Raw genomic sequence first — 17,095 nt, 5'->3', positions numbered from 1 at the left:
AAGGATTATGTAAAAGCCAGGTTTGAACTGGATTCTGGGCTTCACTCTGCCTTATCTAGCTGTTTGACCTGAAGCAAGCCCTTTAATCTCTAGACCTCAATTTCCTCAACCATAAAATATAAAGGCATTGGATTAGATGATCTCTGAGATGGCTTCCAGCCCTCATAATCTTTGAATTTAGTCTATCCCTTAATATCTTGCTTTCCTTAATTTTTCCAAAAAGCATATATTGATCTTCCAGTAGTAATTCATTTTGACTCTAACAAGAAATCCTTTTGTTTGTTTTTCTTTGTAAAGGAATCTTCCTCCTCAATGAATACATCCAACAAAATGAATTTTAAAACTTTTCCTTCATCACCTCCTAAACCTGGAGATATCTTTGAGGTTGAACTGGCTAAAAATGATAACAGCTTGGGGATAAGTGTCACGGTACTGTTTGACAAGGTTTTCAAATGTTTTCTCTTCTCCATTTCCAGCAGCCTATTGTATGCCAACTTATTTATTTTGCTTCTGAAGGGAAACCTGTCAAATAATTTCCCAAATTACAAATTGAAATTGTATCTTAAAACTTTTTTAAAAAGCCATGTGCTAGTGACTTTTTCCTGTGGTTTAAAAGAAATTAGACAAATCCTACTTACTTAAACTACATAGATTTCATAATGCTTAATCTGAACACAAGACTAAGAAAATATAAAATTAATAAGTATGTTTTACATACATTTGACACTTCTACATGAACATCGGGTAACACACTTTAACCTACATCATAAATAAATTCTAATGTGTATTTACATGCCCTTACTCCCCATAATATATCCTAATTGTAAACATGACTAGTATATTAAAATTAGAGGTTCCCAAGGAACATATGTACTTTTATAGTATTTAAATATAAGCATAGGCTTCTTGATGAAAATACTTTAGAATTCTAGTCTAATAATTCTAAATTATTTATTTATTTATCTTTATGACATTTAAAGGATATTGTTAGTTAGGAAAAGCCATTTCAAAACATGGTAGAAATAGCACTATTAACATATAGAAGTCAAAAAGAAAACCTAATTTTCAAGCACTTTTTAAAATATTGTACCTCTTTACCTCTTGCCCTTGGCTTCTTTAGAATTTTATTATCTTCCTGTTGTGAAGGGAGCTAAAACCTGTGCATTCACAAGAGTTGGAGAATCTACTTATTAAGTCTCATTTACAGTGTAATAAAACTAACCTACCAAAGCCTTTTAAAATTAAAAAAAAGTTCCTTGACTCATAGATTTGCAAGTTGCAGTTTACCAAATATGATCTGAAGTAAATTACTCTATATGCTGTTTTTTTCTGACAGTCATGTTCTCATACTAATTTTGCATAGATGGATTTTGCTTTCTGCTTGCTCGTAATGCATGATATAGACTTACAAAGGGAGAGCAATTCATATAGTCAAGACCCAGCATGTTGTTTTCTGGGTAAAGAGTTTTTCTAAAGAGTAACTGCTTTACATTTGGAAAACCTGGCTAGAAATATTCTTGGGTTTTGAATTAATTGCATGTGCTGATGTGCTGATGCTTTGGCTGAGGAACTGAAAGCTTTCTAGGTCTCAGATTTGAAAGATGGAGTGTGAAATTATCCATATGACAAAATGTTATTTTATTTGTCTTTTTCCACTTAGGGAGGTGTGAATACCAGTGTCAGACATGGTGGCATTTATGTGAAAGCTGTTATTCCCAAGGGAGCAGCTGAGTCCGATGGTAGAATTCACAAAGGTAGAGTGTTTGTGTGTGTACGGGAATTATACATAAGATTATCACTTCAACAAATAAATAAGAAATTAGAAAGTTGATAGAGACTTCAAATATTCATAATATAAAATAAAAACGTGCAATTATTTTAAGACTTAAGTGTTAAAAAACTCCCTGATGTCATTCTAAAACCTCTTTTCAGCCTATTCTCTAGTATCAGAAAATATCTTGACAGTGTTTTATTTCGTGTTTTGTACTTTTGAAGAAGCAAATTGCCAGAAAATGGGAAAGGAATAGTGCCCTTGTAAAAACACTGATGTCTACATTTTTAATAAAAACTAACTAGGTTAGTTTCTTTCAATCTCTCTACATTTGTAGTCAGTTTATCTTTTTCCATGATTTAAATTGATTCTATAACATACAATAATATCTTGTTCAAAATTGTATTTAAGATTAGTCATAGAATTTGGAAAGTAGATATGTATTAAAGAGACTCTGTGACTTGAGTTTGTCCAGAATTTCTGAGTCTCTCCTCAAATAAATCAATATAAAACAATAGCACAAGATATTAAAAAGCATATAGAATCTTTATCTTATAACTTTGTTTTTCAAAATTACTGCTTAATTTATAGGTGATCGTGTCCTTGCCGTCAATGGAGTTAGTCTGGAAGGAGCTACCCACAAGCAGGCTGTGGAAACACTGAGAAATACCGGACAAGTAATAATAGCTCATTATACCAACCTTTTAAGATATGTTAGAAGAACATAATAATGTGTGAATAATATCTGTCTCGCTTAGGTCTCCAAATTTGTTAGTCAAGAAACCAAGCCTGATTCCTGTAAATGTTCTGGTATTTTCTTTTCCTTCAAATTGGGAAGCAAGTATTATGACAGAAATTTTTCACTGAGGAAACTTGGTTTTCTATATCATATTTAGCCCTATTATTACCAGATATGACAGGAGAAATGGTGGGGATTGCATTTTTAAAATTTTTTGTAAACATCTACAAATACCTAGTGATTTTCATTTCTAGTCATTTTTCAGCCAAAGGCTAAATTTTTTTCTGAAGTTTACCAAATTACTTTTAATGGTCTGTATATTATAGTGGTGATTTTATTCTAATGCCCAAATTTTCTATGGCATGCTTATGTTCATTCTAGAAGAGAAATTTTTTTTTTTTTTTTTAAGAAAAAGAAAGCGAGAGAAGGGCAGAGAGAGAGGAAAAAGAAAACCTTGATTTTGAAATTTTCAGTCCCTTGCTTTGTTTCTTCATTTTTTTTCTTCCTCTACCTATATTTTGGTGGACCAAGTAGTTACTGTAAATGATTTTATACCAACAACTATACAAAAAAATTATCTACTTTCTTATAATTCTTCTTAGTTAATGAAGTGCTATTCCATTTGTCCAGGTGGTTCACCTGTTATTAGAAAAGGGGCAGTCTCCAGCATCCAAAGAACGTGTCCCCCTGTCCCCACAGTGTACCCTTCCAGATCCAGATGCCCAAGGTCAAGCCCCAGAAAAAACGAAGAAAATGACTCATGTCAAAGACTACAGCTTTGTCACTGAAGGTCAGGCCTTGAGAGACTGTCATCTCACCTTTAACTTCTTACTGACTTACTCAAAATTTAATTTTTATATATTGGATCATAATTCATGGCTGAGTTTCTCTAAGTACTCTTGTCAACTGTAAATCATCTGATGGAGCACTATAGCAATTTTTTTTTAAGACACCTATGTGCACCTCTTAGAGTTTGAAAGACCTTGGTTAACGAAGTCATGCATAAGACAAATTATGGCCACCTAATAGTGCTTTCAATAGTGTAAAATTCAAATGAAATTTTCGAAGGAAAAAAATATACAAATAATTGCCAAGAATGGCTTTAAATCCATATGAAACCTTGACTCTTAACATTTTGTATATTTTGCTTTCATTTTATCTGTCAAGCTAACCCTAGGCAGAAATTCACCTCATAGTTGCCAGATAGTGATCTTCCTTAAAAATTTTGCAAGCCCTTGGACCTAACACTACTTGGTAGGAAAATAAGAAAATTAAGAATGATGTAGCCTTTCATAAGGCTAAAAGTGTTCATAATACAAAAGTACCCTTTATTCTGAGATTCCATTTATCTCATTTTTAGGGGCATAGATGTCCTTTACTTTATAAATGATGGTGGTGGTATATAGTCATTGTTGTCTTTTATTTCAAATCCTTTTTTGATTGCCAAATGTTAGTACCTCTGAATTAGTCACAAATATAAGGAGAAAAATTAGCCCAACCTGTATTATTTTATCTCATGAAAACAAAATTAGCATACTCACTTTATCTTACTACCTGGTATTCTTTATTTTTTCCATCACTCCTTTAAATGTGTTTTTTCATTCTTTCCTAGTTATTATTCTTTCAGCTTATTTTGTTGATGAGAATTTCTTCAAAATGCTGTTGCAGCTTACTAGAGTAAAGTATGCCTCACTAAAACATTAGAATATCCACTTACTTTCCTCCACCCTTCTCTAACATTTGTTTTGCTCTTCCTACCATCTCTCTCCCATTATGTACCCAAATTTTCCTCATTCCTCTCCTTTCCCAGATTTTTCTCTCTTTTTTTATGTTATTCTACAGTCTTTTAAAATACATGGGATTGAAACATAATTTTATTTTCAGAACCTTAATATCAAAACCCTCTCCTGTTCAAGTAGCTTAGTTCATGCAGCTTAGTTTATTAACTTTTCTTAACAAAAAAGAGTGTGAGGTAGGATTTGACTATAGAATAAAAGTACAGTAAGTGCCTATAAAGCTATAAATTTTCTGAGAAAATGGGCTTTTTTAAGATGTGTCTTAAAGTATATATGTGTGTATATTCATATGTTCATCTCCAGATAGCATGTTAAGAATATTTAAGTTTTTTATATCTCTTTTTTTCTCTCCAGAGAATACGTTTGAAGTAAAATTGTTGAAAAATAGCTCAGGTCTAGGATTCAGTTTTTCTCGAGAAGACAGTCTGATTCCTGAACAAATGAATGCCAGCATAGTAAGGGTTAAAAAGCTCTTTCCTGGACAGCCAGCAGCAGAAAGTGGAAAAATTGACGTGGGAGATGTTATCTTGAAAGTGAATGGAGCCTCTTTGAAAGGACTGTCTCAGCAGGTGAGCCCCCAGGTGTTAAATGTAGCACTTTTAATAATGAGATGGATTGGCCTTTCATAATGATTTCATAATTCTGGCTGAACTGTATCTTTGTTTGTCATTCATGGTACCCCTAGGAAGTCATATCTGCTCTCAGGGGTACATCCCCAGAAGTATCCTTGCTGCTCTGTAGACCTTCACCTGGTGTGCTACCGGAAATTGACCCTGCTCTTTTGGTGAGACCTGTGAAAAGTCTGTATTTTTGTAGAATAGCAGTTGAGTGATTAATTCAGCTACAGTGGTTTCATCATTGATTGATGGCTCCTGGGTTTCATCCTACCTTATTTTAGCTAGGAGTCATGGAGCCTCTGAGTGCATTCTGCATTTGTAATATAAAGTAATTCAATTCACTTTCCTTTCTCTCCTTTCCACTTCTGGAATTCTAGAATTGTAGGAGTTTGTTTTCTAAGTGTAATTAGGAAAAGATACAAAATAATGGTTACAAAATCCTTTTGTCTGGGGCGCCTGGGTGGCTCAGTGGGTTAAAGCCTCTGCCTTAGGCTCAGGTCATGATCTCAGGGTCCTGGGATCGAGCCCTGCATCGGACTCTGCTCAGTGGGGAGCCTGCTTCCTCCTCTCTCTCTGTCTGCTTCTCTGCCTACTTGTGATCTCCGTCTGTCAAATAAATAAATAAAATCTTTAAATTAAAAAAAAAAACCCTTTTGTCCATTTCTTCATTGAACCAAACTGGAAAGCATAATTCTCATTCTGAGCTAGTTTAGATAAAAATGAATATTACTTAAGCATTTCTGCCTTTATGGGCGCCTGGGTGGCTCAGTCAATTAAGCGTCTGCCTTGAGCTCAGGTCATGATCCCAGAGTCCTGGGATTGAGCCCCGCATCTGGCTCTCTGCTAAGCAGGAGGCCTGCTTCTCCCTCTCCCACTCCCCCTTCTTGTATTCCCTCTCTATGTCTCTCTCTGTCAAATAAGTGAATAAAATCTTAAAAAAAAAAAAGAATTTATGCCTTTATTTTTAATTCCAGAAATTATAGAGTAAGCAATATGTTTGTCCATTTCCCTTTCTTATGTCAAGGAAACAGTTAAAGGATCCAAGGAATGTCTAGCCCCAGAAACCTTGGCTTTTATATCAGGGAGAGGGGTAGTGTTAGGACATTACTAGGGAAGCATCCTTTCTGAAGGTGTATTTTAAACAGCATTTTATGAGAATTTCATTATTTGGGGCACCAGATAAGAACTGAGTGGAACTCTCTTAATGAGTGTATAAATTGATACAACCCTTCCAGAAAGCAATCTGGAAATATTAACAAGGCCTTTAAGAACATCCTATGTGCTGATTATTAAATATACAATTGCAAGGAGGGGCATTTGGGTGGTTCAGTTGAGCAGCTACCTTGGGCTCCTGTCATGATCCCAGGGTCCTGGGATCCAGCCCCATGTCAGGCTTCCTGCCTAGCAGGAAGCCTGATTCTTCCTCTCTTTCCTGCTTGTGCTCTCTGTTGCTATCTCTGTCTCTCTCTCTCTCTCTCTCTCTCAAATAAATAAATAAAATATTTTTTTAAAATGGAAAATTATAAGGAAATAATGAGAAACTGGGGTGGAAAGGTATATACAAAGAATCTCTGGATTTCTGTTAATAGTAAAAAGTTAGCAACAATTCCGTATAAAATAATTCTGAAATAAATGTAAGGCATAGCCATTGTGGGATCATTATGCAGTTTTATGCAGTTTTTTTCAAAGCAAGTGTAAGGACTTCAGAAAGTACTCATGATGGAAACCTAAATTTGAAAGTAATTTACAGGGGTGCCTGGCTATTTCAGTCAGTGGAGCATTCGACCCTTGACCTCAGGGTCCTGAGTTTGAGCCCCATGTTAGATAGAGAGAGTACTTAAAAATAAAATCCTAAAAAAAAAAAAAAAAAGGATACAAATTATAAAATATAGTATAAGTCATATAATATTAAGAGGGGTTTTTTTTAAGATTTTATTTATTTATTTGACAGAGAGAGAGAGGTCACAAGTAGGCAGAGAGGCAGGCACAGAGAGAGAAGGGGAAGCAGGCTCCCCGCTGAGCAGAGAGCCCGATGCGGGTTTTGATCCCAGGACTCTGAGATCATGACCTGAGCCGAAAGCAGAGGCTTACCCCACTGAGCCACGCAGCCACCCAACAGTTATTTTTATATATGATATATATGGTTTTGCTCTCCAATGAGCATAAATTACCTTTATTATCAAAATATAAGTGAATATTTTAATAGAAAGTGCTGTTGTTCAACATGTTCCTTTTCATTTAAGTGTTCATTTTTTTTTTAAGATTTTGTTTTCTAAAGATTTTATTTATTTGTCAGAAAGAGAGAGCAAGAGAGCAGGCACAAGCAGAGAGAACAGTAGGCAGAGACAGAATCAGTCTCCCTGCTGAGCAAGCACCCCCCCCTCCCCCAATGCAGGACCCGATCCCAGAACCCTGGGATCATGACCTGAGCTGAAGGCAGCCGCTAAACTGACTGAGCCACCCAGGCATCTCCTTTTTAAGATTTTATTTATTTATTTGGGTGAGAGAGAGCGTGCACAGGCAGAGGGAGGGGCAGAAGCAGACTCCCCTCTGGGTCGGGAGCCCAACTCAGATCTCCATCCCTGGATCCCCAGGTCACAACCTGAGACGAAGTCAGATGCTTAACTGACTGAGCCACCTAGGCGCCCGTCAATTAAGTGTTCTGAAGTTAATATAAGTGATCAGACTCTTTCTTTTTCACTGTGTGCATTACAGACCCCACTGCACTCTCCAGCACAAGTGCTCCCAAACAACATGAAAGACTCTTCTCAACCAGCATGTGTGGAGCAGGGCACCAGCTCAGATGAAAATGAGATGTACGACACAAGCAAGAAATCATGCACATCCCCATCCAGGAGAGACAGTTATAGTGACAGTAGTGGGAGTGGAGAAGAGGACTTGGTGAAAGCTCCAGCAAAAATACCGAATATGAGCTGGAGTTCATCTTTGCATCAGACTCTTAACAACATGGTATCCCAGGCACAACATGAAGCATCTAAAAGTCAAGAAGATACCATTTGTACCATGTTTTACTACCCTCAGAAAACACCCAGTAAACCAGAAGGCGAGGACAGGTATTGTCAATATTATGGGTCACACTCAGAGCAACTGGTTATTGTGAGTAATGGGAGCAGCAACCTGCATTTCTCGAAGGATGACATACGTCTGTGTGTGAATGAGCTTCACAGTGGTCAGGCAGATGATGACTGTGTTACGTATCTAGTTACCGTGCCTGACGGTGTTAGTTAGCAAACCAGTAAGCTCTTTAGCCTTTTAACTTCAGACTTGCTGATCTCTTGAGCATGTATCTCAAAATCAGGAAAGTTGTTTGCATTTCATCATCATTCATATTACTTAAAGAGAAGAGACCTATTTAGGTAGTGATGGGCAGAAGAGTAGGGAATACAAATATAAACAGAAGTGGTTGGGAGGGAAGAGACATAGAGTTTAAAAAGGTCAGATATAAAACTGCAGAAGGTGGGGAAAGATGATTGAAAGAACAAAGGCAAGAAGAAAGACTGCATTTATACCTCTAACAGTTATTCACACATTTTATTGTTTGGCTACATCTTTGTGTATATCCCATTGCAACCATATTTGTTCAAGTTCTTGGGTGTTTGGGGGTTTTTTCCCCCATTGTATCATCAAAAATAACTACCGAAATAAGACTTGCATTCTTACTTCTTTTTTTTCCTTATTCTGCTGAAACACACATTAGGCTTCTGATAACATTAGCTTCAGCCTTGAATTAACAACTAGGAATCAAAAGTATATTTACTTGACCTGTCTTAGTAATGTATGCAGCTTAAAGAGCTTCATAATACCCAGACAGAGAATAAAAATTGGTAATGTTAGCATATAACAAATATAAAATAAATTCATAATCCAGAGGCAGGCAAAAATCCAGAGTCAGGATCACAACCAAATGCAGCCATGAATATTTGTTAAGCATTTTCTGTTTGTGGCACAAACTTACTATATTAGATTGAAATGTATTTGAAAATAGTCTTGCTTCTTTGTATAGCAATCCTCCTTCCCCTCTACCATCGGACATGACTCTTGAACGGAGCTATCAACCCCAAGCAGAATCTGCTTGCACTAATTCAATGGATAAATATCATATATATCACATTTCTGAACCAGCTAGACAAGAAAACTTGACATCTCTGAAAAATAACTTGGAAAACCACTTTGAAGACTTTGAGCTGGTGAGTTGTTTCCTCCATATTAAGAAAACTCCATATTTTCTCAAGTAAGGATTAAATGAAATATATGTAGAGCACCTAAAATAGTGTCTATTTCCCAAATTCTGATGAGCTGCCTGTTTAATTTTTAATCAACTTTGAATGTAATTTTTTTCTTATCCACTTTTATGTGTGCCCAAATGGAATCCTTTACATTGCACTAATAGCCCTAGGACTTCTAACCCTTACATTCAGTTTGGAAGCCAAATTTCCAAGAATAATATCCTTTACATTGATTGAAACAGCCTTTTTCAATATTGTTTTTATTATCCAAGTAATAAATATTTGTTATAGGAAAATTAAAAAACAAAGAAAAAAATGATTAAAATCACTGAGTATCTCACCACCTAAAAATCATAAGTATTTTGGAATTAATCTCTCCAGATACTTGGTTTGCATGTGTGTGTGTGTGTGTGTGTGTGTGTGTGTATGCATGTGTGACATCTATATCTTCAGTTTCATTTTCAGCAGTAGAAAATAATCTTTTTTCAGAGAGAAGAAAATCTTTGAATGATTTCCTTTAGAAAAGCTATAAGCAACCTTCATATCTTGTTCAAAATCTTTTTTAGAGATTTTTTAAAAATTATTTTTTATTTTAAAAAATTTTATTTTAAAAAATTTTTAAAAATTATTTATGCAATTAAATGAAGCTGTAATATTTAGTCACCCAAAGGCTTCATGTTTTTACAAGAAAACCTTTTCTTTTATGATGCTTGGTATATATCTTGACTGTTTAGAAATATATGAAGAATTTTTCTGAACCTTCCACGGAAAATGTGTTCTTTGATCATCATAGTATAACCACTAATGAATATGAGTCCTTGTTATCCTGAAAATACAAAAATTGAAGCATGAGGAGGTTTTGTCTCCGCTGTCTTTAGACAAATACAGAATACTGTACCTAAACCCAACTTTTAAATGGGGATACATTCTATCTGGAATCAGATAGACCTAGCTTCTTCACTTGGTTAAGCTCAGTAACCTTTTAAAGTTTACTTTAAACTCTGTGTTGATGGGCAAAAATAGACTACCTGAAGAGTCACTGTTTTCTTTCCTTAGGAAGTAGAACTCCTCATTACCCTAATTAAATCAGAAAAAGGAAGCCTGGGTTTTACAGTAACCAAAGGCAATCAGAGTATTGGTTGTTATGTTCATGATGTCATTCAAGATCCAGCCAAAAGTGATGGAAGGCTCAGACCTGGGGACCGGCTTATAAAGGTGAGACGTTACCAGAATGGATTTGTATAGATATAGCCAAAAACTAAGCCAAGGCTGGAGAAGGAAGAACAAGAAGGTTGAGTTAATATAACACTCCATTTATTGTTTAGTTTATACTTCCCATCTCCACTTCTTTTTTTTTTTTTTTTTAAGATTTTATTTATTTATTTGACAGAGAGAGATCACAGGTAGGCAGAGAGGCAGGCAGAGAGAGAGGAGGAAGCAGGCTCCCCGCCGAGCAGAGAGCCCGATGCGGGGCTCGATCCCAGGACCTTGAGATCATGACCCGAGCCGAAGGCAGAGGCTTCAACCCACTGAGCCACCCAGGCGCCCCCCATCTCCACTTCTTAATGATAAAGGCCTTATATAGTTAACAGTTTCTTACAGTTGAATGTAAGAATACTTACAGTTCCTTTTTAATTAGGAAGGAATGTTTACAGCTCCTTTTTAATTAGGAAGTCCCTCTAATCTCAGTTAAAGCATTAAATAAGCTATCTTGGGTATCAGGGACAGAAAGTTTCTTAAACTACTATGAGGATAAATTTCCTATATTTGCAAAATAATGATGCATTTGTATTTTACATTATTACTTTGCGTGTAATTATTTGATCATTGTATTTATGATTTCCACAATAAAGGGAATTCGCCATAAATTGGAGACCACTCTCTTACTGGCTAATATACAGGTAGGGAGATTACTGTATTTCCACAGCAACTTCTAATCCTGTTTTTGCCTATTTCTCATTGTTGTAGGTTAATGATACGGATGTTACAACCATGACGCACACAGATGCAGTGAATCTGCTCCGAGCGGCACCCAAGACAGTCAGATTAGTTCTAGGACGAGTTCTAGAATTACCCAGGATGCCAGTGCTGCCTCATTTGCTCCCTGACATTACATTAACATGCAACAAGGAGGCGTTGGGTAATGCACATTCAAGCTTTGTGTGGGGTGATTTTCTTGGCTAGGTTAAAATAAGTACTCTTAAGACTAAGGAAACCAATATTTTCTATTCCCTGAAGGTTTTTCCTTATCTGGCGGTCATGACAGCCTTCATCAAGTGGTATACATTAGTGATATTAACCCGAGGTCAGCTGCAGCCATTGAGGGTAACCTCCAGCTGTTGGACATCATCCACTATGTGAATGGAGTCAGCACACAAGGAATGACCTTGGAAGAAGCTAATAGAGCGTTAGACATGTCACTTCCTTCAGTGGTGCTAAAAGCAACAAGGTACTCTGCAATTACTTGTGGGTTTTGTGTGTTTGCACAAGTGCCAGGCTGTTGATTACACTTAGGCTATTTTTAAAAGCTACTCCTAAATTAGTAACTCACAGCTAAACTGGCAAGAATTAATAAAGTGAGAACAGACTTTTTTTTTTTAACATTTTTTATTTATTTAAGTAATCTCTACACCTGACATGGGGCTCGAACTCACAACCCCAAGATCAAGAGTCGCATGCCCTTCCAACTGAACCAGCCAGGCACCCCCAGAATAGACTTACTGATAGGAGATTCCAAGAGCACGTTAAGTGGATTAGTGTTTGGTTACGTGTTTGCAGTTGCTAAGAGGGTGGTTACCATTGTCATCAGGATGTTTTCAGTTGTAAGTAAACAGGAAAAATACAACTCAACTTGGTTTAAACAGTAAAGGGTTTATATGATTTTAAAAAAGTCCAAAGATGAACTGATCATTAGGTAAAATTTGATCTGGGCTCTGGTTCCATTTTTTGCTGTTTTCAGTTATTCTTCCTTTTCCGTGTTTCCTTCATGATTGTTAAATGTCTGTGTCAGTTTCATGTCTCATACCTACATACTGCACTATCCAGAACAATCTTCTGACAAGTCTCCCCAGTAACCATGATAAAACAAGGACGGTCTGCTGATTGCCGTAGACGAAATGCTAGTCCCTGAACTGAGGCAAAGAGACTGATTGGCCTAGACCAGTCCTGGCCCATTCCTGGAGCTGGGGCAAAGTCAGTCCTACCCAAACCTCATGTCTACAACCATTGGGGCATAGAATTATCACTTTCACTACGCCTTATAATAATTTCACATTATAAGAAGTACTAATAGGCACTTTTCTTTCACTTAATAATAGAAATAAATTAGAAAAAAAAATGTATGTATTCATTTCAAATTCCTACAAATATAGTGGCTTAAATGATAGAAGTTTATTATAAGTTATAGTGGCTTAAATGATAGAAATTTATTATCTTAAGAAACAGAAATACAAAGTGGGTTTCACTGGGCGAAAATCAAGTTGCTATCAGGGCCGCATTCCTTCTGAAGGCTCTAGAAGAAAATCCATTTTCTTGCCTTTTCTACCTTCTAGAGATTGCCTGTATCCCTTGGATCATGGCTCTCTTCCATCTTCAAAGCGAACAGGAACAGCACTCTACTTCTGTTGTCACATCTCTTTCTCTGACTCCGCCTTTCCTTCTTATTTCACTTATAAGGACCCCTATGATCACATTGGGCCCACCCAAATCTCCCCATCTTTAGATCCTTAACGTACATCTGCAAAATCCCTTCTACCATGTAAGGTAACATATTCACAGGTTTGGAGGATTAGAATGTAGACATCTTTGTGGGACTATTATTCTGCCTACCACAATGTATATACAACCAGGCTTTCTGGATTACAGATTTATGTTACGTTTATATCTGTGATACATGGTGAGTTTTACATAGTATGTCTTTCAATATACAGGAACTATAATTAAATCATATGATCATAAACATTTGTTCCTTCTCAAGCTTTAAATTAGACTCTGTACTTTAATTCTTTAAATGTAATCCCTGATCTCGTTCCCTCCTATATTTCTAAAAATTTGATTGGCTTGCATTTATTTTCATAGATGTAGCTGAATGTTAATTAGTGGAGAAGGAAAGTGTTCAAACAACCTGGAAAATATTTTTGTGAAAATTAACATCTCCTCTAACCATAGTTCTAGCCGAATTTTTTGGCCTCAAAATCCATAGAGTACCCTTTACCCCAGCCCTAAAATCACTTCCTTTTGCCTTTCTGCTTTTATCTTCACTGCAGTCACTACAGTTATAGTGGTGCTAGCCACAATTGCTTTCCCCTTCTTTCTTCGTCCAGCTTTCTCCACTACAGTGTATACACATCTGTCCTCTTCAGAGTCCAAGGGGTAGCTATAACGGAGGGATAGAGATTTGTCTGTGTGTCAAGAACTATACAAGGTCTGTTGTCTTACCTGACTTGCAAGCTAATAAACCACCCAGTTACTGTTTCTTGGGTGCTGGTAGAAGGTATGAAACTCCTGGATCAGAGACAAAATATTTTTTGAGTAACCACCACAAGCAGCATGGGCGTGGTATCAGTGTCAATTCCACACATCTTCTAAGTCTCCCAAATATGGCACATGTGGGCCCAGTGGATTCCTGAACATGTAGTGGGTCGTATCATTGAATACCACGAGGAGAAGAGAGAACCTGCCCCTTTATGTCACCCTGTAAGAAACCTGCTTTTTATTTGGAGAGAGAGGCTGCCTCATCCCTCAAGCTTTCTCACTACCAACATAGCCTTGAGAATTGGCCCAGATAAAAAGCAGTCAGGACCTTGCACTCCTAGGGTACCCAGGAAGAACATACAGAACCCAAATTGCTTCTCCTAGCACTGTATACTTTAGGCAGACTCTCTTTTCTCTCAAGTACTAGCAATGAGAAGATTGCATACTAGTCCTCTGCTTCCAAGGTGCTGTCTTTTTGACAGATTTTCACATCGGGTGGTACTATCCTTCTTATGATCTTTTGAACATATATATTTTGTCTAGGTTTCACTTTAAATAATTTTTAAAAAACACGTATCAATGGCCTCAGATATATGAAAGGTAGTGATCAATACTATAATTCCTAAGTTATCTTTGAACTATAGCCTGAGTATAGTGAACTAATTAATTAGATCAGAATATTACAAATGTTTTAACAAGAGGGGAAATGTGGTAATGTGTTAAACAGACCTAGAGAAAGATTATGTAAAGAAATGATTCTTAATCTTTTTTCAGTCAAGAATATCTCTCTCCAGAGAATACGTAAATGTAAATTGATACAAATTTTGTCTACAGTTTCAGGAGTGCCCAGTCCTCCCTCTGAAGCCCATCTAAAATAAAATTCCTGGGGGTGCCTGGGTGGCTCAGTGGGTTGGGCCTCTGCCTTCAGCTCAGGTCATGATCCCAGGATCCTGGGATCGAGCCCCACATCGGGCTCTCTGCTCTGCGGAGAGCCTGCTTCCTCCACTCTCTCTCTCTGCCTGCCTCTCTGCCTACTTGTGATCTGTCAAATAAATAAATAAAATCTTTTTTAAAAAAAATAAATAAATAAAATAAAATTCCTGAAGCTCAATAGTTAGCAGATGGTTCAAAGGGTATTTAAATAAACATATTAATCTGGAATTGCCTTTTCTTTCTTTCTTTTTTTTTTTAATAACACAGAGATGGTCATCCAGTAGTCCCAAGTTCTAAGAGGTCTGCCTTTTCAACTCAGTCAACCAAAGCCAATGGTAAGGATACATTTGTTTTATGACACAAGTAGTTATGTAGAGATAATTTTTTTTTCCCCAAAAGCAAGTTTGAAGACTATCACTACAATGTTATTATTGCCTTCCAGAGTAGAGTGTTTTTCAGGATCTCTCTAAGTGCAAAAAATTACATTTAAATAAAAACATTGAAATAGTAGAGTAGCATGGACCATGGGATTTATGGCCAAAATAGACCTGATTTTATAAGTTCTATGTGACCTTCGAGAGTTACTTGATCCCTATCTAAGCCTCTATTTCCTATCAGTAAAATAAGAATATTAATAGTAGCTATCTTATAAGTTTATAATGAAGGATAAATAGGATAATAATACGTGAAATGCTTATCATAATAATTGTCACATAATAATTTATTCAGACAATTATTGAATCTCTTCATTGTGCCAGGTGTTGGTGTGGACACTGTGAATAAGGCAACAAATATACAAAGTATCTTATCTGCCTTACATTTTAGCATAATAATAGAAATTGTAGTGTTAGTAATTGTGGCTGTCGCTAACATAAATTTAATGCTTACCCTGGACTAAGCATTCTTTTAATTGCTTTAATCCTCACAACAACTCTGTGAGAATGGTGTTATTATAATCCTCCATTAATAAAAGGGGAAACTGAGACAGAGAAGTCTGACAACTCGCCCAAGCTCACAGAGTTAATAAATGTAAAGCCAGAATTTAAACCTGGGGTGTCTGATTCCATGCTCTCCTTTACATAATTGGGCTCAGTAAATGTAGCTTTTAAATGCTAGTGTTAATATAATAATAAGAATGATAGACAAAGGGGAATGTGAAATTAATGTATTTGAAATGTGAATTCAGTACTTCATACACAAGTAAACTTTTAGGTTATCAGTCAGTAGTATCTAAATACCAAAAGGATCTCACTACTGCAGTTCTGATTTATCTGCTAAATCCTAAAGCACATCTCTTCGCCTCCTGCTCTGTTATCTTGAATGCCTTAGGGATCCTTACGACGCTCTATTAGTTCCCGTTCACATTAGAGTCAGACTACCTCATAGAAAAGTCAGGAGAGCATTTCCTAGGAACCTCTGGGTCATCTTAACTAAAGAGAGCTGTGCTCTGCCACCCCCGCCTTATAGAAATTGCCCAGTGATCTGTCTTTATGGGATTCTCTGATTTGACTTCCACAGAACTGATTTCTTGATGAGTTCCGAAAATCATATAGTTATCAATAATAAGAACCCTCTTATAGTGATGAGAATATAAAATGGTATAGCCATTTTATTTATTTTTTTTAAAGATTTTATTTATTTATTTGACAGACAGAGATCATAAGTAGGCAGAGAGGCAGTCAGAGAGAGAGAGAGAGGAGGAAGCAGGCTCCCTGCAGAGCAGAGAGCCCAATGTGGGGCTCGATCCCAGGACCCTGAGATCATGACCTGAGCCGAAGGCAGAGGCTTTAACCCACTGAGCCACCCAGGCGCCCCGGTATAGCCATTTTATAAAACAGACAATTTCTTAAAAATTTAAACATGGGCCTCCCATATGACCCAGCCATTCCACTCCTCTGTTTGTTTACTCAAGAGAAAAGAAAGCATATATCCAGACACAGAAACCTGTCCATGAATGTTTTAGCAGCTTCCTTGGTAAAAATCAAAATCACAAACCACTCAAATGTCCAAAAACTATTGAACCAATATATCCAAACAACAGTATACTAAGTATACTACTTAGTAATAAAAATGGCCTGTTGAGACATATAGCAACACAATCAAAATAACCTCGAAATAAGACCCTGGAATAAAAGAAGCCAGACAGAAAATGTTATTCCATTTATTCAAAATTATAGAAAATGCAAATTATAGTGACAAAGCAGGTTAGTGGTTGCTTGGAGACAAAGAAGGTGAGGGGCAGTTAGGGGAATAGGAGGGAGAGATTGCAAATAATAAACTGTTGTGTTTTGTACTATTTCGGGATGATTTTTTGAACCAGTAGTCTGTTATTGGTGCACTTTCAGTATTTTTCCTGGAAGTTTAATAATGTATTGTATCTCCTGGAAATGATATTAAAAGGCATTCTTAGCTCTTCATAACATCATCCACATGATTATAGACATTTATCCCTACAAATTTCAGGTCAACCTTCATCTTTCTAGGTGATTCTTTTTTTTTTTTTTTTTTTTTTTTTTTTT

General features: G+C 36.5%; 1 protein-coding gene across 12 annotated transcripts in view; it reads left to right on the top strand.

Moving 5' to 3' along the window:
- The window catches only part of PTPN13 (protein tyrosine phosphatase non-receptor type 13), a 204,879-nt gene that overhangs the window by 160,691 nt on the left and 27,093 nt on the right, over window positions 1-17,095 (top strand). For 7 of the 12 annotated variants that reach the window (XM_032862136.1, XM_032862218.1, XM_032862173.1 and 4 more), the window contains 12 exons: window positions 298-444; window positions 1,661-1,754; window positions 2,363-2,448; window positions 3,141-3,300; window positions 4,661-4,875; window positions 4,992-5,090; window positions 7,639-7,997; window positions 8,948-9,131; window positions 10,227-10,385; window positions 11,139-11,310; window positions 11,409-11,619; window positions 14,844-14,911. In XM_032862136.1, coding sequence (XP_032718027.1) covers window positions 298-444; window positions 1,661-1,754; window positions 2,363-2,448; window positions 3,141-3,300; window positions 4,661-4,875; window positions 4,992-5,090; window positions 7,639-7,997; window positions 8,948-9,131; window positions 10,227-10,385; window positions 11,139-11,310; window positions 11,409-11,619; window positions 14,844-14,911 — 1,954 coding nt within the window. The remainder of the gene's footprint in view (window positions 1-297; window positions 445-1,660; window positions 1,755-2,362; window positions 2,449-3,140; window positions 3,301-4,660; window positions 4,876-4,991; window positions 5,091-7,638; window positions 7,998-8,947; window positions 9,132-10,226; window positions 10,386-11,138; window positions 11,311-11,408; window positions 11,620-14,843; window positions 14,912-17,095) is intronic. The other 5 variants (XM_032862233.1, XM_032862200.1, XM_032862191.1 and 2 more) reach the window with 2 other exon arrangements.

Source organism: Lontra canadensis, unplaced genomic scaffold, assembly GCF_010015895.1.
Source record: "Lontra canadensis isolate GAN:19392208 unplaced genomic scaffold, GSC_riverotter_1.0 scaffold1, whole genome shotgun sequence".
Taxonomy (NCBI): domain Eukaryota; kingdom Metazoa; phylum Chordata; class Mammalia; order Carnivora; family Mustelidae; genus Lontra; species Lontra canadensis.
The sequence above is the reverse complement of the archived record's forward strand: the minus strand, read 5'-3'. Positions and strand labels throughout refer to the sequence as shown.